Genomic DNA, 26,255 nt, shown 5'->3' with positions numbered 1-26,255 from the left:
GGGAACTCTGAGTATCACTCATGCATTATAAGGGATAATGTACCCCCTACTTTAAATGATAAGGATATTAGAAGTCACTGAGGGGTTCTGTGACCATATAAAGGCACAAGGCTGCAGGCTGAGTTATACAGGGAACTCTGCGTATCACTCATGTATTATAAGGGATAATGTACCCCCTACTTTAAATGATAAGGATATTAGAAGTCACTGAGGGGTTCTGTGACCATATAAAGGCACAAGGCTGCAGGCTGAGTTATACAGGGAACTCTGAGTATCACTCATGTATTATAAGGGATAATGTACCCCCTACTTTAAATGATAAGGATATTAGAAGTCACTGAGGGGTTCTGTGACCATATAAAGGCACAAGGCTGCAGGCTGAGTTATACAGGGAACTCTGCGTATCACTCATGTATTATAAGGGATAATGTACCCCCTACTTTAAATGATAAGGATGTTAGAAGTCACTGAGGGGTTCTGTGACCATATAAAGGCACAAGGCTGCAGGCTGAGTTATACAGGGAACTCTGAGTATCACTTGTATTATAAGGGATAATTTACCCCCTACTGTAAATGATAAGGATATTAGAAGTCACTGAGGGGTTGTTCTGTGACCATATAAAGGCACAAGGCTACAGGCTGAGTTATACAGGGAACTCTGAGTATCACTCATGTATTATAAGGGATAATGTACCCCCTACTGTAAATGATAAGGATATTAGAAGTCACTGAGGGGTTCTGTGACCATATAAAGGCACAAGGCTGCAGTATACAGACAACTCTGGTGAACTCTCAGTAACACATGCAACAAAGTGATATCAGTAAACAACAATTATGTCTGATTACCTTACAAAGCTTGATTAATATGGATGTACTTTGCAGTTTGTTAATTTGTAATAGGGTGTGATAAGCAATGTGGAAATGCCAAACCTCTCACATTCTGAACCATCCACTTGTAACATTTCTTCCAGTTATTTCTATATACTTGTGGCAGTTTGATACCCTCAACAAAATGTAAATGCATTTGAAAAATAGGCACTTTTCTGATGTAAGGATTTTTTCAAAGTAAACTGAAAAATAAGGATTTGAAGGGAAACTATACACAAAGAAGTTTAATGTTTAGAAGATTCTGGAGGAAAATGTATTTTCTTGAGCTTTCAGTGACTTATAAGCTTGTCGAGATAGTATGATTATCCCAGAGCAGCACATCCTTCCGGGATGTAAAGAATTTAAAAATTTTCATAAAGCTTATTTAATTTTCAACTTAAGTTTAAATATAATTGTATTAAAATACAATTAGTAATAAAGTATAATTAAATATAATTAAATGTAATTTAATTTGTATTTAATTACATTACGCCTGCGACAAGTCGTAATTGTTCGACAGCGTAAATTTTGACGCCCGCGAATTGACGCCCGCATCAAAATTTGCGTTTCACTATTTTTTTTGTCCATTTCATGAATTTTGCAGTAAAGTAAAACGGGACAAATTCGCCCATCACTAACTGACACCATTTTTCCTCCATTTGCCATTACCTACCTGGAAATGTCTCAGGTAAGTTTGCCTTGGGCACAATTATTTTGGAGGAGTGGCAGATTTATCAAGGGTCGAATTTCGAAGTACAAAAAACTTCGAAATTCAACCATCGAATTAAAAAACTTCAAATTTGAACATCGAATTCAAAGTATTTTCAGCAAATTTGGCAATCCTGCTGTCGAATAAAAATCGAACTATTCGAAGGATTTCAGCGATCAATTGAACGATTTTTATTCGATGTGTAAAGACTTAGAAAATGGTTGTAGAAGGTCCCCATAGGCTAACTTCGGCAGGTTTAACTTGGCGAAGTATTGAAGTCGAAGTTTTTTTAAAGAGACAGTACTTCGATTATCGAATGGTCGAATATTCAAACAATTTTTACTTCGACTCTAAGTCGAAGTAAATTCGAAGTTGTAGTATCCAATTAGATACTTAAATTACTTAGAATTTTGAATTTTTTTACTTCGAAAATTCCCTCTAATTCACTCGGACCCTTAGTAAATCTGCCCCACAAAGTGGCAAAGACAATGTATAGTCTTGAAATGGTTACTGTGCTTTCATTTGTAATTCAGAAGAAGGGATGGATTACAATATAGAAGTGCATTTACTGAAGGAGGCAGATTTATTAAAAAATTTAAAAAATGTAAAAATTTGAAAAAACAATTATTTATGAAAAAAACTTAAAAACAAATTGATCCTGTAAAACTGAAAAAAAAAGACATTCAAATAGAAAATTACATTATTCCATTCATTTTGATATATTGGGACTGTTTAAAAAATTAAATAGCCGACTAGTTAAACTGCTTCGACTAATAATGAATAGGGATGCACCGAATCCAGGATTCGGTTCGGGATTCGGCCAGGATTCTGCCTTTTTCAGCAGGATTCGGATTCGGCCGAACCGAATCCGAATCCTAATTTGCATATGCAAATTAGGGGCGGGGAGGGAAATTGCGTGATTTTTTGTCAGAAAACAAGGAAGTAATAAATATTTTCCCCTTCCCACCCCTAATTTGCATATGCAAATTAGGGTTCGGATTCGGTTCGGTATTTGGCCGAATCCTTCGTGAAGGATTCGGGGGTTCGGCCGAATCCAAAAAAGTGGATTCGGTGCATCCCTAATAATGAACCAGGTTGTGGTTGTTGAATATTTATATTTCAGTGTTCAAAATTTCAAAAAGTTTTGAAAGGGTTTGTGTTTCTGGATCAAACAAACAAACTTCCCTGTGGCTCACCTATAGCCATTATCTCATGGCACCCGTTGATAAATAGCAGTCCCTATAACTCACTGAAGCCCTAAACTCATCGTCACACCCTGATCCCTATGGTGTGATAGCAACGTACAGGGTATAATTAGGTTCACCAGATTTTGATCTTGTCACATTTGACAGTGGAAATTCCATTGCTCGCATGTAACCACCTGAATAACAATGATAACAATGAACAAAGTACAATGCAAGGTGTGTGTTCAGCTTCTCTCCCCTATAAATTCTCTTCAAATAACTGTTCATATCAACTTGATCTCTCCGGCAGAACAGAGCTGAGCTGAAGGTACTTGCTAAAGCTTGAGGTAAGAATCTTGTTCTTGCTCTTTTCACGGTTTTTGATATCACATATTTCTTTTATTCGTTTTTATTCGTTAGATTTTCATGCATAAAAATGTACATCATTTTGGGGGGGGACCTGAGAATGCTGCATTTTTTATTATTGCCAAGGGATAACATTTAAAAAATGACTTTTTGACATAATATAACTAATAAAAGATATTTCATTTCAGGTAGAATGATATTAACTTTGCTACTGGGTCTTTCAGGCCTCATGCAATATGGAGCCAATGCACAGGTATGCCATTGGGGAGTCAGCTCTTCAGGTTTTAATTTTATTTCAGTGTTTTAGAAGTACAGTATTACACACTTATTATTAACATGTATTTATATAGCGCCTACATATTGTGTAGAAGTGTGGGCACATTTACTATTACACCTAGGGGCACATTTAGTATTGGTCAAATATCGAGGGTTAATATCGAAGTCGAAGGATTTACTGCATTTCCTTCGTTCGTACGATCGAAGAAAAAAACGTTCAATCGAATGATTTAATCCTTGGAATCAAACGATTTGAAGGATTTTAATCCATCGATTGAACGATTTTCCTTCGATCAAAAAAAGCTAGGAAAGCCGATGGGGACCTTCCCCATAGGCTAACATTGGTGCTCGGTAGGTTTTAAGTGGCGAAGTAGGTGGTCGAAGTTTTTTTTAAAGAGACAGTACTTCGACTATCGAATGGTCGAATAGTCAAACGATTTTTAGTTCGAATCATTCGATTCGAAGTCGTAGTCGAAGGTCGAAGTAGCCAATTCGATGGTCGAAGTAGCCATAAAAATACTTCGAAATTCAAAGTATTTTTTATTCTAATCCTTCACTCGAGCTAAGTAAATGTGCCCCCCAATTAAAAACCTTAGCAGATCCCCTTGGGAACCAGTAATGTAAGAAATAAATTCTTCCCCTATTGCCTCCTTGATCAAGAAACATGGTGTTTTTATACTGAAAGTATAAAGGGGAACTATCTTGAAAATGAACATTTCATATAAGCTTCAGCATACTGATATAAGAAACTTTCTAAATACAATAAATTAAAAATTCTCCATTGTTTCTGAAATAATCAAGTTTATATTCACTATCCCTCTCTCAGCATCTGTTTCTCTTCATTCTCTTTTCATGCAGCAGTTGGGTGTCAGATATTCATTGTTAGTTAGATCCAATATATCTTATAGGGGGGCTCCTTTTGCCTAGAAGATGTATTAGAGCTCAAAATAAACATCATGTCTCTCTACATGCAGAATTTGTGCAAAAGTCAGTTATTTTGTTTTATATCCAATACGATATATTGAAAACCACAGTTACATATTTTGCTTTCCATTGAATAATTCAATGTAAAATGATTTAAAGTCTCCACTTGCAGTTTCCATTGGAGATTAACGCTTGGAAACATTGTAAGATCTCAGATGGCTACCCAGACAGAAAAGCAGATGGTGCTCCTGTTTTAATTGGATTAATATTAGAAGTGTAAAACTGCTGATATCATGAAAACTAAATGTAAAATGTAATTGCATAAAGTATTTATCAAAGTCCTAATGCCAAAAACTTGAAAAAGTTGATTTTTTTTTTGACTTTTTGGATTTTTGTTTTCAATTTTTTCATGTTTGTCCCCGATCTGATTAAATCGGGATTTTTTTTTTACTAATAAATAAGGTCCAATCGTGGATTATATCTTGGTCAGACATTTTAGATTAAAATAATCAGAAAATTTCGGATTACTGAAATTAGGCCCAAATAAGAGTGGGCTGAACAATTTTACATTCAGTTTTTTGGCTAGGTATATTTAAGGGGAAAAAAATCACGGAATGAATCTATAATAACATACTTTTCTTCTTAATGTTAAAGAATGAAGTGCTGGGATGTCAGGATATAGAATGTAACAGGACATTAGTAAACAGAACTATGAGATTATATAGATCTATTGGTGGACGCCCAGTTGATATTAAACAAGAAAATATAAAAAAGATGGTAAGTATCCATTGACATTTTAATTCCAAAGGGCTTATTTCAATAATCTGGCACTTCAATCTTTTTTTTTTTTTTTTTTTTAGAAAACTGTTTCATTTTCTGCTCTATCAACGAAAAATAAAAAAATTCAAGATATCATTGTCAATACTCATAATATATTAAGAAGCTCTGTGGATCCACCAGCAACAAACATGCTGAAAATGGTAAGAAGTACAAGTGCTGTACTGCTGTAAAAATGCCAAAATATATTTAAAAATAAATTAAATTATTCTGGCAAGATCTATCATGCCTAAAACTTGAAACTGGCACAAGCTCATAGTATTATGATTTGCAATGAAATCAATTATCTTATCCCTTAATACCCCTTCGTAAAGTTTTTCTACCACTGCTGTCAGACTAACTGGCCTATAGTTTTGATGCTGAGAACGGGATCCCTTTTTAAATTGCGGCACCACATTAGCAATGCACCAGTCTCTCTGCACCATGCCAGACCTCAAAGAATCCTGAAAAATTAAGTAAAGAGGTTTGTCAAATAAAGAGCTTTGCTTTTTGAGTACCCTGGGATGAATGCCATCTGGTCCCGGACCTTTGTTTATCTTAACATGTTCTAGTCTTTTTTGAATTTCCTTGTGTGTGAACCATGCAACATTAGGGGGCAGATTTACTATGGGTCGAATATCGAGGGTTAATTAACCCTCGATATTCGACTAGGAACTAAAATCGTTCGACTTCGAATATCGAAGTCGAACGATTTAGCGCAAATCCTGCGATCGAACGTTCGAAGGATTATTCGTTCGATCGAACGATTAAATCCTTCGAATCGAACGATTCGAAGGATTTTAATACATTGATCGAAGGAATATCCTTCGATCAAAAAATCACAGGCAAGCCTATGGGGACCTTCCGCATAGGCTAACATTGACTTCGGTAGCTTTTAGCTGCCGAAGTAGGGAGTCGAAGTTTTTCTTAAAGAGACAGTACTTCGACTATCGAATGGTCAAATAGTCGAACGATTTTTAGTTCGAATCGTTCGATTCGAAGTAGTAGTCGAAGGTCGAAGTAGCCCATTCGATGGTCGAAGTAGCCAAAAAAACACTTCGAAATTCGAAGTTTTTTTAATTCGAATCCTTCACTCGAGCTTTGTAAATCTGCCCCTGGTTGTATTAATATAATTGAAACTATTAAGAAGGAAACCTTCATTAGCTGGTTCTTCATTTGTGTTAACATACAAAAAATAGTTCAGAATCAGAATTTTTCAGAATTATTTTTACTATTTACATATTTAAAAAATAATTTTGAATTCTTTTTATTCCTTGCTGCAATACACTTTTCCATCTCAATTTTAGCTTGTCTTATTTATTGGCCTCCTTTAACCTTATAAATGATTCGACTGTCCCAGCTAACTTGAAAGCCTTAAAAGCAGGTCTTTTCTTACCCACCTCAACACCAACACTTCTATTGAACCAAAAAGGTTTTGCTTTGCAACGACGTTCCTTGCTTACAAGTGGAATATACTGACAAGTATATTTATTAAGCAGCATTTTTAAAGACTTCCCATTTTTGTTCTGTGTTTAACCCTGTGAAAAGCATTTCCCACTTAATATGTTGCAGAGATGCCCTTATACTGTCAAAGTTTGCACGTCTGAAATTTAGTGTTTTAGTTCCTCCCTTATAGAATTGCTTCTGCAACAGAATCTCAAAGGAGACCATGTTATGATCACTATTCCCTAAATGCCCCTCACCCACACAAATGTTAGAGATGAGTTCAGTATTATTAGTTATTACAAGGTCCAAAAGAGAGTTATTCTTAGAAGGTTCCTGAACTAACTGAAATAAAAAGTTGTCATTCAGCTTTTTCTGACTTGGCAACCCCATTACCCCAGTCAATCTCTGAATAATTGGTTGTTGGTTTCACAATATCGAATGTGTCAGTATTCAATAGCAGTCTATTAGTAAAATCCTATTTTTGCAATAGGTATGTTCTATAATTATTACAATTATTTGCAATGATAACATTTTCGAGGTAATAATTAAAATATTACATTTTCTAGCACTGGAATAAAGAAGCTGCAAAAACTGCAGAAAAGTGGGCAAAATTATGCCTTCAGAATCACAGCCCAAAGGAAATCCGGGTGACGTCTAGTAAGTGAAACCATTCTACTGTGTGTTGGCCATCATAGGTCTATAGGATATGCAAGCTTGGTGCACCCCCAATAAAGTTTTTACCTTAGGAAATGCATTTATTTAGTAATGGCCACGCAAACACACTCACATTTTCATCACATGAATGCCCAGTTGTCACCTGCTAAACTATCGGTACTACCTCACAAATGCAGTAATTTTTTCATCTTTATAGCATGTATGTATAATACATCTATTTTGAAAAAAAATACTGCATTATTGACCATACAGGTACATGGCGAGGCCAATTTACTAATTTTTGAATTCAAGATTTATTTCTAAAATGTGATCAGGAAAGGAAATTCCCTAATATATTCAATCAATTTTTTTTTTGTGATCACAATTTTTATTCGACTGCTAGAATGTTTCAAAAAAACCTTATTGTGTTCATTTGTGAATTTTCTTTTTAAATTCAACATCAAAAACAATTTTGATATTTTATAAAATAGCTTGAATCTTGAAAATACAGCTCCATTTGACTTCTATAGAAGTGCTGTGCCATTTTAATTCAAATTGATGAGATAATTTTATGATTGATCAAGCTCCAAAATTTGAGTTTGTGAAACTCAAATTTGAAAATATTTCATTGTTGCAGCAATTCTCTCAAATTACTGCAAAAGGTTAAATTTGATTTGTAATAAATCTGCCCTGTATTGTCAGTGTATGATGAGGGTTATTTACTTTTTTAAATAAAAAAACCACAACCAAACTCCCAAACCCGATTTTACATTATTTATTATTATTATTAAAAAAAATCTTGATTTAATCAGTTTGGATAAAAATGTGATACAATTGAGTGAAAACCAGAATCGTACAGTCACTCAACTGTTTCAGACTTTTTCCCAAAAAGGCTGAATTTTATGAATTTTTGCCTGAAAAGCCCAAAGTGGTTGAATTTTTGGGTTAATTCCAGCACAGACCACAGAAACTTCAAAATAGGATAGGGACCTCTGCCATTGACTTATACATAACCATGACAGGTCTGAGATGGGGGATTTTCAGATGCTGGCTGCAACGTGCTTTAATAAATCTCGAAAAAATCAAGTTTAAAAAAAAAAACCTGAAAAATTTAAGTTTTGCCCAAAAAAACTGACCAGAGTTTAGTAAATAATCCCCTTAGGGGCCCATTTACTTAGCTCAAGTGAAGGAATAGAGGAAAAAATACTTTGATTTTCGAATGGTTTTTTTGGCTACTTCGACCATCGAATGGGCTACTTCAACCTTCGACTACGACTTTGAATCGAACGATTCGAACCAAAAATCTTTCGACTATTCGACCATTCGATAGTTGAAGTTCTGTCTCTTTAAAAAAAAACTTTGACCCCCTAGTTTGCCACCTAAAACCTACCGAAGTCAATGTTAGCCTATGTGGAAGGTCCTCGTAGGCTTTTCTAGCTTTTTTAGGTAGAAGAAAAATCGTTGATTGATGGATTAAAATCCTTCGTATTCAATGATTCGTTCGATCGAACGAATTGCGGTAAATCCGTCGACTTCGATATTCGAAGTCGAAGAATTTCAATTCGGCAGTCGAATATCGAGGGTTAATTAACCCTCGATAATCGACCTTGAGTAAATTTGCCCCATAATGTCTATTTTTGAAACGTGAAATAAAACATATTACTTCTGTGTAATATATCTTACATAATAAAACTGCAATATTACTTGTGTACATTTTGTAGAGTTCCGCTGTGGGGAAAACTTGTACTTTTCAACATTTAAAACCGCATGGGAGGATGTTATTAACGCATTCTTCAGCGAACGTGAGGATTTTGTATATGGAAAAGGAGGCAAAAGGCCTGGGCTGGAGATAGGACACTATACACAGGTAAGTTGGTATTTTAATTGACTATAGTTATAAGCCAAGTGGCAAGATACAAAATAAGAACAGTCTGTTGAAGGGATGGCTTGGCAAATAAATTGTCTAGAACATCTGCCATCATGGGCCACTTCAGCGAATCACACGTCATCCCAAATATAATTTCTACATGCTTCATATATATGAACAACCTCAAGCTAATTTTGCATTTCCCCTCCCAAAATCTGATAGTGACTCATACTCCCCCATGTTTGCAGATTATTAAAGGACCAGTAACATCAAAAAAGACTTTAAAAACATTTGTTGGTATACATGACAAATTAAACGTTAAAATCGCAAAGCCTTTATTAAGAAATAACTTCCGCTCCTCGTCAGTAAAGGCGACACAGTGATGATCCATCGTGCAGCGCTTGATTTTTCCTCCCTGGCAGGGAGGTGAAATCGAGCATTGCACGATGGATTGCACATTTGCTTTCTGAATAGGAGCTCAAGCGGAGTTTCTGTAAGTTATTTCTTAATAAACACTTTGTGATTTTAAAGTTTAATTTGTCTTGGTAGTTTTTTTTCGATGTATACTAACAAATGTTTTTGTAATAGTCCTTTAATGTGTCTCCTCTCCTTCTCCTCTTCCTCTTAAAGGAGAACAAAACTTAAAGTGAATATGGCTAGAAATTAGGGATGCACCGAATCCAGGATTCGGTTCGGGATTCGGCCAGAATTCGGCTTTTTTCAGCAGGATTTGGATTCGGCCGAATCCTTGTGCATGGCCAAACCGAATCCGAATCCTAATTTGCATATGTAAATTAGGGGCGGGTAGGGAAATCACGCTACTTTTCATGACAAAAGAAGAATTTTTTACTCTTTTTCCATTCCTGTCCCTAATTTGCATATGCAAATTAGGATTTGGATTCGGTTCGGTAATTGGCCGAATCTTTCACCAAGGATTCGGGGATTCAGCCAAATCCCAAATACTGGATTCGGTGCATCCCTACTAGAAATGCTGTGTTTATACCGAATTTTGTGTAAAGAATTCTGTATTTAATTAGAATATTGTTAGGAGTGTCAATGACACTGCACATGCTCAGTGGGCTCTCGACTCACTGATGCTACAGGGTTGATAAACTCTGATGCAAATTGTGCTGGTTTCTGAGAATCAGAATCTGATTTAATTATGAATCAACCTTATATTCTAACTTTTATATTCAAAATAAATTGTATGTTGTAAGACTACACCTAAGCTCAGTAAGTGACAGCAGCACAGAGCATGTGCAGTGAATCAACAGAAAAGAAGATGGGGAGCTACTGGGGCATCTTTGGAGACACAGATCTTTACTGCTAAGGGGCTGTGGTTGCCTTGGACTCGTACAGAAAGCCAAAATATAGTGTGCAACATTTTAACCCTAATTTGTTGAGATTTAGTTCTTAAAAAGATATTTTACAAGTGAACTATTATATATATATATATATATATATATATATATATAATACAATAATAATATGTAATATCTATTTGTTTTTTATTCCAATTTACAGCTGATGTGGTACCGAACACACCAGATTGGGTGCTATGTCCATAAGTGCCCTCAGAGCTTATACAGATACTCCTATGTGTGTCATTACTGCCCGGCGTAAGTGAAACATTATGTCTGTCAACAAGAACATATAGTATAAGCGTTTTTAATGCTAAGACGCATGAAAATGAGCGTCACTGGTTACTCCAAACCTTTTATTATTAATACTTTTAATTCATTCAGTTTTAGAGTGCTTAAAATGTAATCATAAAATTAAGACAGGCAAGGGACCTGTTATCCAGAATGCTCAGGACCTGGGGGCAAATTCACTAAGATGCGAAGCGCCGAACGCTAGCGTTAATTCGCTAGCGTTTGGCATTTTCGCTACTGCGAAAATTCACTAACGAACGCTGGCGTAGTTTCGCTAGTGTTACTTCGCAACCTTACGCCAGGCGAAGTTTCGCTAGCGACGAAACTACGCAAATTCACTAACTTGCGCAGTGTACTGAACGCTACCTTTTACGCTAGACTTCCTTCGCCACCTCAGACCTGGCGAAGCGCAATAGAGATTGTTTAAAAAAAAGTCAATTTTTTTTCTAAGTCCCAAAAAAACGCTGGCGTGTTTTCTACATGATGGCTGATAGGCTGAAAAAGATCGAAATTTTTTTGGGGCTCCCCTCCTTCCCCCCTACATTTCCTGACTCATGGCAACTTACCTAGACAGTGGGCACATGTGTAGGGCAAAATAAAATTTTTATTTGCAGATTTGAAGGTTTTCTAGGCATTTGTAGTGCAGATACGTGTTCCTCCATTGAAATTTGAATTTCGCGCCGTATGCAAATTAGCCTTCGCTAGCGTAACTTCGCTTTATATAGCGAATCAACGCTAGCGCAACTTCGCAACCTTACGCTACCCCTGTGCGCAACTTCGGATTTTAGTGAATTTTGAGGAGCCCTGGCGAAACTACGCCTGGCGAAGTGCGGCGAAGTGCGGCGAAGTTGCGCCTGGCGCAACTTCGCATCTTAGTGAATTTGCCCCCTGGGGTTTTCAGGATGAGGAATCGTTCTGTAATGTGGATCTTCATACCTAGAAAATCACGTAAACATTAAATAAAGCCAATAGGCTGATTTTGCTTCCAATAAGGATTAATTATATCTTAGTTGGGATCAAATACAAGCTACTGTTTTATTATTACAGAGAAAAAGGAAATAAAAAAAATTAAATATTTGGATAAATTGGAGTCTATGGGAGATGGCCTTCCCATAATTCGGATAACATACCTGTATATTCTTTGGTGTCTGGAGACATCTGTTGCACAAACAGTCATCAGGTTATTCAGGTTTTTACCTGGAAACTGAAATAATGAATATGGATGAAACAGGTTGGGAAGTTCTACAAAGTGAAAGTAAAAATACAAAAAGTAAAATACAATTGTAGCATGCTTTTTAAAGATTACTAATGCTGTTTTCTTACTGGATTAGGGGGAACACAGGCAATTTGAAAGTCCCTTACAAAGCTGGCCTGAGATGTGCAGACTGTCGGGGTTCCTGTGACAAAGGCCTTTGCAGTAAGTATTCAGCTGCTTGTGAGTCAGTGGATAAACACAAGTGTATGTGTAAAGGTTTGTATTATTGCTTAGTATAAGGGGCCTATTTACTTAGTTAGAGTGAAGGAATAGAGGAAAAATAGTTCAAATTTCAAACGTTTTTTTTGGCTACTTCGACCATCGAATGGGCTATTTCGACCTTCGACGATTCGAACTAAAAATCGTTCGACTATTCGACCATTCGATAGTCGAAGTACTGTCTCTTTAAAAAAAACTTTGACCCCCCTAGTTCGCCACCTAAAACCTACCGAGGCCAATGTTAGCCTATGGGGAAGGCCCCCATAGGCTTCCTAACAATTTTCTGATCGAAGGATAATCGTTCGATCGATGGATTAAAATCCTTCGATCGTTCGATCGAACGATTATTCCTTCGATCGTTCGTTCAAACGAATTGCACTAAATCCTTCGACTTCAATATTCGAAGTCGAAGGATTTCAATTCGGCAGTCGAATATCGAGGGTTAATTAACCCTCGATATTCGACCCTAGGTAAATTTGCCCCTAAGTGTATGAAGACTGCAAATTGCTTGTGTTGAAGAATATGAAGACGGGTTGAGGCCTATTTATCAAAAGTCTCATTTTAGTGGTTTTTGAAACCGCAACTAAACCCACTTTCTCTAAAACCACGAATGCCATGGAAGTTATTAAAAGATCCAAATTAAAAAGCAAATGTACTGAATCGATTTAAAACAGTCTAACAGGATCACTGGACTGGTTATTGGAATTCTAAGCAGAGAGCAATGAATTGTATAAAAAGCTTGCTCTTAGGGGCAGATTTATCAAGGGTCGAATTTCGAAGTACAAAAAACTTTGAAATTCGACCATCGAATTGAAAAACGTTGAATTCGAATATCGAATTTGAAGTTTTTTCACAGAATTTGGCAATCCTACGGTCGAATAAAAATCATTCGATTGAACGATTCGAGCGATTTTAGCGTAGGATTGAAGGATTTTTATTCGATATGTAAAGACGTAGAAAAAGTTTGTAGAAGATTCCCCAAGTATTGAAGTCGAAGTTTTTTTTAAGGAGACAGTACTTGGATTATCGAATGGTTGAATATTCAAACAATTTTTACTTCGAATCGAAGTCTATGTAAATTCAAAGTCGTAGTATCCTATTCGATGGTCGAAGTATTCAAAAAATTACTTCGAATTTTTGTACTTCGAAAATTCACTCGAAGTTTGCCTCGTTTCGCCGAAAAAATTACTCCCATAGACTTGTATGGCAGCATGTGTCAAAAAAAATAAATTTGCTACGCGACAACATTTTTTTTGATGCCCATAGACTTTAATGGGCGTCTGCAACATTTCACCTGTGGCAATTTTTTTGCGAAACGAAACGGGTCAAATTCGCCTATCCCTACTCTATAGCTTATAAGAAAACCCCCTCCTCCCCAGCCACTCTCTTACCGGCGTGGAAGGGGGTCGCAAATCAGGGCGGGTCGTGGGCTGCAAATTGGGGCGGGGCATGGGCAGGGTGGATGCAGGATGTGGGCAGGGCGGAAACAGGGTGGGAATTGGTCAGAGGAGGGGCAGGAGGAAGGAGTTTGGAGTGCACCTGTCCCCTTTAAAAAGTTTTTTTTGCAGGGTGGTCTAGTGCACTCTAGTTATGCCACTGGGGCTGTGTGTGGATCAGAGGTGGGCCGGGGACAAATTTACCAGCAAATACCAGTTGATCTGTAATACTGGCCCCTGTCTTGTCTGGTATTTTACTGGCTAGGTTGATAAAATATCAGCCAGGTGGAAACATTTATGGCAGGATAAATGTGGCGCCAGCTTCAAATATAATTCCTCTATCCTGCTTGTTGTTAGGAATTCATTGGTATTTGTTTAGTAAGGCTTAGTCTCCTCCCCAGCCTTGCTCCTCTTTAAAAGTCAATAAGTGATTGGTGGTTATGGTTTACTGTAACCGAAGCAAACATTTTACCTGTAACTAGTGATGGGCGAATTTGCGAATTTCGCAAAACGGCGAAAAAGTCTCGTTTTTGACACCCTTTTTTTACGCCAACGCCCGTTTTTGACGCCGAATTTTCGTGGGCGTTTTGCGAATCGCGTAAATTTGCCGCGAATTCGCGCCTGGCGAATAAATTCGCCCATCACTATCTGTAACTACATAACCCCATGTCTTACCTGCTGCATTGCTTCCATACACAACAGTTCTGCAGATCTACAGGCACAACACAAAAAACACAAAGTTATTTGTGCCCATCTTTTGCCTTTTTGCACCTTGCTCTGGCTTTGCAGTTAGGGTTGCCATCTGGCCGGGGTTTTACCGGCCTGGCCGGTAAAAATGATGGTTGATCCCAATGTTATTAATAGGGAAAAAAAGATAAATATATAGGATTTTTGTTCTGGAAAAGGTGGCAACCCTATTTGCAGTTAGGATGCAGCCAAAGGTGTTCTTATTTGTTTGGATAAAACTAATGATGGGGCCAAATGCAAATCCTGCCAAAAGGTATTAGAGTTTGTTTGTACCTCGTATTGAGAACCTCTACCATGAATGTATTCCCAAAATGGATTTGTGTATCTGTGATTTTGAGCGGTTTACTCTCTCTTCTCCACCCTGTGTATTGTACGGCTTATATGATTCATATCCACTAATCAGATCTCTTCTTCTTTGCAGCCAACTCCTGCCCATATCAAGATAAATTTAAAAACTGTGAGGAATTTAATGTGGACGGTGCATGCGCGAAAGATAAAGCGCTAAAGTACGACTGCCCCGCTACCTGCCTCTGCACTAACAAACAGATTAAATAACTCCCCCCCTTATAATTTACTTGCCCACCCAGGGACACAGCCAACACATTACATGTAACTTATTCTGCAACATGGATCATAAGGAAACCTGTCGATGTTATGAAATATATTTATGGTGATAATGATTATTTAACACATATCTATCTCATTTAATTTTATTTAAGTTATTTTCTCGAATATGGCTGATTGCACACTGTACGATGTTGTATTCCACCCATGCTCAAACACCAAGTGCTCAGAAACAATAAAGTATTTATCAGTAATATTTGAAATGACTCACTCCATTGATGTTTGGATTATTTTTGCTTTGATTGTGCATGAAGTGACATAGTTAACAAATACAGGTATGGGACCTGTTATCCAGAAAGCTCAGGATCTGGAGTCTTTCCAAAACTTAAAGATGGCCATACACGGGCCAATAAAAGCTGCCGACAGACCAAGTCGGCAGCTTATTGGCCCATGTGTGGGGTCATCTGATGGGCCTCCCCAATCAATATCTGGCAGAAAGTCGGGCAGATGTCGATCGGGCAGGGTGTAAAAATCCCATTGGATCGCAGTAGTATCTGTTTGTTAAACCAACCAACCGGCCGGCCGTATTGCCTGAAGCAGAAGAAGCAGGATAGACAGAAGAGCTATAGAATAGTATCAATTACCTTTAATGAATGGTGCCTGTACACACACAACTATTGCATTTGCACTTGCAGTCATAAATTAGGCTACATTAATTATATTGTACACACTTTAATCAGTTCAGTGACTTCACCATGTAACAATTAGATGATATCACTACCCACTGCTTACATTGATTTATTATAAAGGTTATTCATGGATTTAGTATAATTGTAATCAGATGTGAAAGGCAAAGTGAAAGCTCCCAGACTATCCACCTGTATACACGGCTGCCATCAGAAATCACAGGGCCCTGTGCAACAAAATTTTCTGGGCCCCCTGGTCCCTGCCCACCCCAGCCCTCAAACCCCACCCCAGACCAGCCCACGCCAAAGTAAAAAGACATCAGCGCTATAAACCCCCCTCACACAAGTTATATTGTAAAAATCCATTGGTGGTAAGGGCCCCCTACAAGTTAAAAAACAATATTGGTGGCCTTGGACCCCTTTCCAAGTTATAAAAACTAATTGGTTGTGATGGCCCACCCTTTAAAGGGATACTGTCATGGGAAAAAAACATTTTTTTCAAAATGAATCAGTTAATAGTGCTGCCCCAGCAGAATTCTGCACTGAAATCCATTTCTCAAAAGAGCAAACCGATTTTTTTATATTCAATTTTGAAATCTGACATGGGGCTAGACATATTGTCAATTTCCCAGCTGCCTCAAGTCATGTGACTTGTGCTCTGATAAACTTCAATCACTCTTTACAGCTGTACTGCAAGTTGGAGTGATATCACCCCTCCCTTCCCCCCCAGCAGCCAAACAAAAGAGCAATGGGAAGGTAACCAGATAACCGCTCCCTAACACAAGATAACAACTGCCTGGTAGATCTGAGAACAGCACTCAATAGTAAAAACCCATGTCCCACTGAGACACATTTAGTTACATTGAAAAGGAAAAACAGCAGCCTGCCAGAAAGCATTTCTCTCCTAAAGTGCAGGCACAAGTCACATGACCAGGGGCAGCTGGGAAATTGACAAAATGTCTAGCCCCATGTCAGATTTCAAAATTGAATATAAAAAAATCTGTTTGCTCTTTTGAGAAATGGATTTCAGTGCAGAATTCTGCTGGAGCAGCACTATTAACTGATTCATTTTGAAAAAAAAATTGTTTCCCATGACAGTATCCCTTTAAGTTATAAAAAGCATTTGGTGATCAGGGCCCCCCTATAAATTAATTAAAAAAAAAAAACATTTGCACCAGGGCCCCACAGAGAAGTTAAGAAAAAAAACATTGGTGGCCAGGGTCCCCCATTCAAGTGGCCAGGGTTTCAAAACTATTTTTAAAAACACCATTGGTGGTCAATAGAACTTACCTTTAAAGGTTTTCTTTGTTCTCCTCTTTTTCGGGTCCAATCAGCAGCTTTTGGCCCTAATTGGTGCCTTTCGGCTCTTTTGGCTCTTTTCATGGCTTTAAGCTCCAATCTGGGCTTTTGGCTCCTTTTGTGGCTTTCACAAACTTCAGCCACTCAAGAGGGGCCTGGATAATTCAGGAAGTGCAATATGGCTGGGCCCCCCTTAAAACACTGGGCCCGGTATAGTTGTGCCCCCCTGATGGCACTCTGCCTGTAGAAATCTACATTACATACAGTATTAATGCTCCATCAGGCATATGTGTACCAGAGCTGCCTCTGTGTTCTGCCCACTTGCAAACAATATCTATTACCAATTCCTGCCGCCTGTTTAGAGAAGGCTTTGCTGGCAGTTTTTTGCCCTGTTCTCTTGGTTGAAAGAAAAGCCGTGTTACATTAAAGACTCTAATCGAATTACACAGTGACATCATTATGAGTCAAAACGAGACTCCTGCACCAACTGGTCTGATGCCTCTTGTTGTGGAATCACATTCTAAGAACTGAAAGCTGAAGTTTGAATCATATATATAATAATAGCATCAACAGTGAATTATGGGAAATTGTCTCACCTGTATTGCTCTTTAATGATATAAAAAACATATTCAAAGAAAATTGAGCAAACATTGTATTCATACAATACAAGAATTAGTTTGGCTTTAAATCTCATGTCCATGCCCATGGAATCTTCTCTCAGAGAAACCACTTGGACGCACCCCCCACTATTACTACTGTTTCCCACCTTAAACCTTTCTCTCTTGCTGCTCCTTACATGGGAATGTCTTCCCTGAATTCCTCCAGGTGAATCCTCCCTCAGTCTCTTCAGAAACAGACTCAAAGACTCCCTCTTGGGGCACTCGAATACCATCGGGACTTATAATGCCCTGACACCCACTCTAACCTGCAGCACTTAGGGGTAGATTTATTAAGGATTGAGTTGTGCTTTCCACAATAATTCAAGTTTTTGAAAGTTTTTTTGGTCCAAAATTTATTTTTCAGGTTAAAGAAAAATTGAATGTTTCGAGCAGTGGCATAACTACCAGGGGAGCAGGGGGTGCAATTGGGCCAGGGCCCGCACCCCCTCAGGGCTCCCCTGGCAGCTCACGCGCCACGATTCCCGGGCGGTTCTGGGTGTACGGAGGGGGGCGGGGGGCCCGGCAGCGTGTCCCGGGCCAGGGCCCGCCCCCCCTCTAGTTACATCACTGGTTTCGAGATTTAATATACCCCAACCCTGGAAATAGCTTGAATCCAAAAATACACCATCTAAACCCTGTCACGATCATGAGCAATTGCACTCTCCGCACTAGCGTTGCTGCCTCCCCACCCACCCTCCCCACCCCCCACCCCACCATTACTGGAGCCGCCACGGGCGGCAATTACCACAGGATTGGCGCTGAATGTACCCAAAAAGTGGTCGCGATGCCTTAATTGGGGTAGAGGTTTCAGTTTAGATCCGATGTCAGGGAGTATCATAGTATTGATGGCCTTCAGGTCTGAACCAAAGCTATAAATAGTCTCTAATCCTAAAACTTCAATCCTTTAATGGTTGTAGGATTAACACAATGAGCCAAAAAGGTTAGGGTAATGAGAACAATTCTATAAAGATACCGTATACAGTACAGAAAAATACTGTATAACGAAACGTTTGGGAAGTTGAACCTTGAACTTTCCTTTATTTGATGTTTTGGTATTTTATGTCAGGGTATTTTGACTTACAGAGTTTAATGTCCACTTGCTTTCTACACTAGGAAGATAACATGATGCCCATGAGGCCACGATGACTAGCATATTCATTTTTGGGATAATGGCATGGTGCACAACAATATAAATATGAGAGACAGAGAAATAGAGATAAGACATGATTGGAAGAGAAATTAAGAGGAGCTTATTGAATTCATTTGTAGGGGATTTCAGGTAGGAAAGGAGATATGAGGAAGAAGAATATCGTTTCAAATGGTTAAGACTTAGACCTTGTGCATAAGTAATATAATCACCTATTGTAGTCTTACATAATGCCTTATACGTTACATAACATACAATTAGGTTTGTTATCATTTGTATAATCTTCTGTGGCATGCCGGCATCTTCCAGTAATTGTGTGTCATCCACAAAAAAAAAAGGAAAAAATCCATAAGATCCAAAAACAAACAAAACAAAAGCAAAGGGAAATAAGTGTTTTTCACTGTCCATCATTGGCATTTTGTGGTTTTGAATGATAGAGATGACAGAGGTCTCAGCGGGCACATAATAAAAAGAAACCATGATAAATCTTGGGATTCAAGAACTAACATTTTCCACAATGCTGTAGAATATAACGGTGTATAAGTTGAATGTATTAATAGAATGTATTTAATATATAGCAGTGGGGTACCCACATGGCACAAAAAACCAACCACCCATCCATGTCCCCCCACTCCCCGGCAACTCTCAGGTAGGAGAGAAACTGGGCAGTGGGGATTTCCATACAACTTCTATACAACTTCTTTTCCCTGGGCACAATCAAGGTGTGTACATTGCACCTTTTTGTTAAGCCTATGTATAGTTTTGTATTTTTTAAATTGCTATATCTATTTTTAACCATATCTGAGTGTATTATAGTTTTCATAAAGTATTTTTGAGTATTTGTGTTGTTTCACTCTTTTTAGTTGTCCTTCATAAATACTACTTTATTTACTATAGGTAAGGAACCTGTTATCCAGAATGCTTGGGACCTGGAATTTTCCAGGTGATGGTTCTTTCCGTAGTTTGGATCTTCATACATTAAGGGGCCGATTCACTAAGGGTCGAATATCGAGGGTTAATTAACCCTCGATATTCGACTAGGAACTAAAATCCTTCAAATATCGAAGACAAGGATTTATTGCAGATAGTCCGATCGAACGATCGAAGGATAATTCCTTCGATCGAACGATTAAATCCTTCGAATCGAACGTTTCGAAGGATTTAAATCCAACGATCGAAGGAATATCCTTCGATCAAAAAAAGTTAGCCAAGCCTATGGGGACCTTCCCCATAGGCTAACATTGACTTCGGTAGCTTTAAGATTGCGAACTAGGGGGTCGAAGTATTTTTTAAAGAGACAGTACTTTGACTATCGAATGGTCGAATAGTCAGACGATTTTTACTTCGAATCCTTCGATTCAAAGTCGTAGTCGTAGTCGAAGGTCGAACTGGCTCATTCGATGGTCGAAGTAGCCCAAAAAAAACTTTGAAATTCGAAGTTTTTTAACTTCAAATCCTTCACTCAAAGTTAGTGAATCGGCCCCTAAGTCCACTAAAAAATCATATAATCATTAAATAAACCCAATAGGCTGGTTTTACTTCCAATAAGGATTAATTATATCTTAGTTGGGATCAAGTACAAGCTACTGTTTTATTATTACACAGAAAAAGGAAAATATTTTTAAAAAATTTGGATTATTTGGATAAAATGGAGACTATGGGAGACGGCCTTTCTGTAATTCAGAGCTTTATGGATAATGGGTTTCAGGATAACAGACAAAAAAATATCCTTGTTGTTCTGCTAAAATGCAGTTTCAGCAAACTCCTGAGAGATTGCTAAAAATAATTTTCTGTTGAACCATGTTTCCACTTTGTCACACTATCCATAAGTCTGAAACTTTCTACACAGTTATTTGATACTTACCTGCTGGCAGGGGACACCTAAGAACCTACTGTGATCAGTGGATTAAAGGATTAAAACAATTTGAGAGCCTGGATGTTCTCAAAACATGACATACCTCCCCTTGGTCAACACTTCAGGGGTTATTTATCAAAGGTCCAGTTGTTTGTTACACAAAAATTTGAGTACTCAAGAGTATTTTTGGTCAATAATAGATTATTTACTTTTCAAAATTTATTATACCTGACCCTGAATATAGCTTGAATCTGAAAATACACCATTGAAAACCTGTCAAAGTAATGTAGAAGTCAAAGGCAGAGGTCCCTTGAACCATTTATATATGTTAATAACCTTCATGATCAGGCCTGGATTTGCGGAAAGACCACCAAGGCCCGGTCCTAGGGCAGCAGGATTTTAGGTGGGCGGCATGCTACCAGAGATCAAATAGTGGATTCTACTTTGGTCGGACTGTTTTAAATATAAAAAAAACAAAAAAATTCTGATTTTGATAAATATTTATTACATTTATTTCAGTTTGAGGTATTGTAGAAAAGTCGAAATGCACACAAGAGGTGGTTGTCATACCTTAATGGGGTAGAGGTTAGAGTTTAGATCCCAATGTCAGGGAGTATTATGGTATTATTGACCTTCAGGTCTGAACCAAGGATGTGGAGCTCACAAAGCTATAAATAGTTTCTAATCCTAAAACCTCAATCCTTTAATGTTTGAAGTATTAACACAATGAGCCAAAAAGGTTAGGGTAATCAGAAAAATTCTAAAAGGATACAGTATAGAGTACAGAAAAATACTGTATAAAAAACTTTTGGGAAGTTGAACCTTGTGCTTTCCTTTATTAGGCGTTTTGGCATTTTATGTCAGGGTATTTTTTTGAGTTTAATGTCCACTTACTTTCTGCACTAGGAAGAGAATGTGATGCCTATGATTAAAGGAGAAGTCTACCCCTTCGGCGCTAAAATCCCTCCCCTGTGAGGGGGTGCGGGCCCTGGCCCAATCGCACCCCCTGCTCCCCCGGTAGTTCCGCCACTGTGCTGGATCCATATTGTGACATTAAAATGTTGTGCAACTGTTGATATAGTCTTATCATTATTTTTATTAACATTGCCTGAAGTTCTTGTGTTTGAAATATTTTATTTGGTTTTCACAATAAAACCATAAAAATCAATATGATAACAAATAGTATGCAGAATAAGAAGATTAATACAATGACATATTATACACAATGTGCCTGAAGTTCTAATCGAGCTACAGTGCTGATGGATTCTCACTTTCAAAATTTGTGTGGTTCATGCCAATATATTTCTTATGGCATGGACACGCTACACAATAAATTACCCCTTGCGTACAATTTATATAGCTGTTTACCCTATGTTTAATGCCAAATCTATCTTCAAAGGAGAGACTTGCTCACTAGGAGCCATTTTCAAACTACGTGTCCCAAAACCCGCAAAAATTAATTAACATTAAGGGGCCGATTCACTAACTTCGAGTGAAGGATTCGAAGGTATAAAACGTAGAATTTCGAAGTTTTTTTTGGGCTACTTCGACCATCGAATGGGCTACTTCGACCTTCGACTACGATTACGACTTAGAATCGAAGGATTCGTAGTAAAAATCGTTCGACTATTCGACCATTCTATAGTCGAAGTACTCTCTCTTTAAAAAAAAACTTCGACCCCCTAGTTCGCCATCTAAAAGCTACCGAAGTCAATGTTAGCCTATGGGGAAGGTCCCCATAGGCTTGGCTAAGTTTTTTTGATCGAAGGATATTCCTTCGATCGTTGGATTAAAATCCTTCGAATCGTTAGATTCTAAGGATTTTATCATTCGATCGAAGGAATTATCCTTCGATCGTTCGATTGAACTATCTGCGCTAAATCCTTCAACTTCGATATTCGAAGTCGAAGGATTTTAATTCCTAGTCGAATATCGAGGGTTAATTAACCCTCGATATTCGACCCTTAGTGAATCGGCCCCCACATGTTAATAGCCTTCATGATGTTCAAGGTTTTTTTTTTTGGAGTGTTTCGCTTGAAAACTTGATCAATTGTATAAATTTGAGGTTTTTTTTTTCAATTACATTTTTGCGGTTTCTCAACTGGAATTCACTGATTTGAGTTTTTTACTTTCAAGTTTTTTCTTAAATTAGAAACCATTTCAGTTGTGAGTTCATTCAAGGTCCAACAGCTCACAAAGCTCTAAAATTCGACATTTGATAAATATCCACCATCGAGTGCAACTGTTTTTCAAAAAGTACAACCATGCCTAGTCTGAAGGAAAACCCCCTACTGTGGGTCCATTTTTTTCTTCTTATCTAGGTTGGCACATGCTGCAAGGCAGTTCCGACAGAGATAAAATCAGCGGGGTAGGAGGGGGAGGAACAAGATAGAATTTTTTATTTTTTAAAAAAGGTTTTGTTGGTGGTCAAAGGTAGTAATGGGTGAATTTGAGGCGTTTCGCTTCGTTGAAAAATTTGCAAATTTCCAGCGAAATTCGGGAAACGGTGAAAAATGTGCGAAACGGCGCCGGCGTCTCATTTTCGATGCCGGCATCCATTTTTGGTGAAAATGTGCCGTCGTCCAAAAAAACGGACTTCGTCGTCCGTATTTTTTGAATTTCCACTGGCGAATTTTTGCGGTGGTTTCGCAAATTTATTCCCTGGTGGCAAATCGCTGGAATTTGCCGCGAATTCACGCCTGGCGAATAAATTCGCCCATCACTAGTCACAGGTCAAAAGAACAGTAAGGAACTGTGAATGATGTACACAGCCATAAACATTTGGAGGCTTTAGTGTTCTGGTGTTTCCTTGAACGCTTAACCTTGACAACCACTCTAATTATAGCTTAAGTGTAGAGGTATCCAGTGTTGTTTTAGACAGGGAACAACCCTCAAATATTGTTACCCTTAAAGGGGTTTACATTCATGCAATTGGTTTTCATTTTTTATTATTTGTAGTTATTTAGATTTTTATTCAGCAGCTCTCTAGTTTGCACTTTCAGAAATTTAGTTCCTAGGGTCCAAATTACACTAGCAACCATGCATTTTGTATTTTAGATGGGGTCAGTGACCCTCACTTGAAAGCTGGAAAGAGTCTGGAGAAGAAGAAAACTATAAAAATTTAAAAAAATGAAGACCAGTTGAAACGTTGCTTAGAATTGGCCATTCTATAACATACTAAGGGCTAGTCCACACGGGGAGATAGCGACGCGTTTGCGGTCGCGGCGACAAAGCGCCGCGACAGTCGCCGCGACCGGCGCAGGCGACAGTTTTGTATGGGCGCCTATGTAAAAACGCCTGTGCTAACCACACGAGGCGATGCGCTTTTCAACAGTCGCCTGAAAAAGCCTGGCGAGGCATTTTCAGGCGACTGTTGAAAAGCGCATCGCCTCGTGTGGTTAGCACAGGCGTTTTTACATAGGCGCCCATACAAAACTGTCGCCTGCGCCGGTCGCGGCGACTGTCGCGGCGCTTTGTCGCCGCGACCGCAAACGCGTCGCTATCTCCCCGTGTGGAATAGCCCTAAAAGTTAACTTGAAGGTGAACCACCCCTTAAATATGATACTGGCTGTTCATACTGATATAAAGTTACAACTTTGTCTTGATAGCTGGTTTATTGAATTTCTTCAAATATTTGTTCAGCTTAAGACTGAACTAGAAATGATCCTCAGGTTTCATCATACCCCCATCTTTCATCTGAGCTTAACCATTATATCTAAATCTCTTGTACTTAACTCATGACATAAATCACTTATATCATTAGTCCTTTACTATACATTTCATAAAATGATTAATATATAGAAAAAAGAAGAATAGTTAAGGGACCTGTTATCCAGAATGCTCAGGTCCTGGGGTTTTCCGGATAACGGATCTGAAAATCACGTAAACATTAAATAAACCCAATAGGCCGTTTTTGCCTCCAATAAGGATTAATTATATCTTAGTTGGGATCAAGTACAAGCTACTGTTTTATTATTACACAGAAAAAGGGAATCAATTTTAAAACTGTTGATTATTCAGATAGAATCGAGTCTATGGGAGACAACCTTTCCATAATTCTGAGCTTTATGGGTAACGGGTTTCTGGATAACGGATTGCATACCCTTATTGACATTTATCCTACAAGTTGTCATAAGAGTAAACAACATGCAATTTAGCCCCTGTCTCAACTGGATATTTTGTCTCAAGGAAAAGTTTATGCGTAGTGATGGGCGAATTTGCGCCGTTTCGCTTCGCCGGAAAATTCGCGCCGGCGTCTCGTTCTTGACGCCGGCGCCCGTTTTTTTGACGCCGGCGCCCGTTTTTGGCACCGGCGTCCGTTTTTTTGGAAAAAATTTTTTGGCGCCGGCGAATTTTTGTCGCGAATTTTCGCGAGCGTTTCGCGAATTTATTCGCTGGCGGCGAATCGCGCAAATTCACCGCGAATTCGCGCCTGCCGAATAAATTCGCCCATCACTATTTATGCGGGTTAACACAATTAACTCACCAGGTTGGACACAGATATATAACTCTTGGATATGTTATAAATATAAATTATTGTCGTTGTTGATGCAACAAGAATTATTGATATATATTATACTACTTTTAATATAATTATAACCATATTTTTACATTTTATTTTCTAAATTTGAAAACATAATAAGCAGAAAACAAATAGTATTTCTTCTTCTTCTTCTTCTTTTATTATTATTATTATTGTGCTTATGGTGCTTTCAAATGTAACAAATAAAATTTTAAAAACATATTATTATTTAAAATTTCCTCTGTTACATTCTATTTTCCAATATTTTCTCAATCAATAACAATAAAATACAATTCAAATTTTTCGTTTTATTTTCTAGATCTATATAATAAGCAGAAACAGACGGTAAGTCATTATTACTATTAGGGGAAGATTTATAAAGGCTCGAAGTGAATTCGAGGGAATTTTCAAAGTAAAAAAATTAGAAATTCAAAGTAATTTTTTGGATACTTTGACCATCGAATAGAATACTACGAAGTACTGTCTCTTTAAAAAAAACTTTGACTTCAATACTTCGCCAAATTAAACCTGCCAAAGTGCTATGTTAGCCTATGGAGACCTTCTAATGCATTTTTCTAAGTGTTTTGTAGTCAAGTAAAGTCGTTCGATCGATCGCTGAAATCGTTTGAATCGTTCAATCGAACGATTTTACTTTGACCACAAGACGGTCAAATTCGGTAAGAAAAAAATTTCGATGTTCAAAGTCGAAGGGGCAAATGTATCAAGGGACGAATTCCGAGGGGTTAAATCCCTTGAAATTCGACTGGGGAATAGAATCAAATAATGAATTTGGGCGAATTTATGCGCTGGCGAATAGTCGAATGGGTGAATATTCGCCCGGCGAATAGTCGCACGATTGAATATTCGATCGAAGGATTTTCATTCGATTGAATGATCGATCGAATGCCTTTTTATTCGATCAAAAACGTAGAAAAGAAGCCTATGGGACTTTCCCATAGGCTTTTAAAGCAATTTGGTAGGTTTAATCTGGCAAAGTAGGCAGTCGAAGTATTTTTAAAAGAGACAGTTCCTCGACTATCGAATGGGCGAATAGTGGCAGCGTTTTTTCGCTCGATCTATTCGAATCATTTTACTCAGGCGAATT

The 26,255-nt window shown here is 38.0% G+C and overlaps 1 protein-coding gene across 1 annotated transcript; it reads left to right on the top strand.

The window, feature by feature from the left end:
* Positions 1-1,546: 1,546 nt before the first annotated feature.
* Positions 1,547-14,973, top strand: crisp1.8.L (cysteine-rich secretory protein 1 gene 8 L homeolog). Its single transcript, XM_018262374.1, has 8 exons — positions 1,547-1,555; positions 4,981-5,103; positions 5,187-5,306; positions 7,155-7,245; positions 8,964-9,109; positions 10,634-10,728; positions 12,093-12,178; positions 14,840-14,973. Exons 1-8 carry the CDS (start codon positions 1,547-1,549, stop codon positions 14,971-14,973), a joined length of 804 nt encoding a protein of 267 aa, XP_018117863.1.
* The last annotated feature ends 11,282 nt before the right edge of the window (positions 14,974-26,255 follow it).

This window comes from Xenopus laevis, chromosome 5L, assembly GCF_017654675.1.
Source record: "Xenopus laevis strain J_2021 chromosome 5L, Xenopus_laevis_v10.1, whole genome shotgun sequence".
Taxonomy (NCBI): Eukaryota; Metazoa; Chordata; class Amphibia; order Anura; family Pipidae; genus Xenopus; species Xenopus laevis.
The sequence above is the reverse complement of the archived record's forward strand: the minus strand, read 5'-3'. Positions and strand labels throughout refer to the sequence as shown.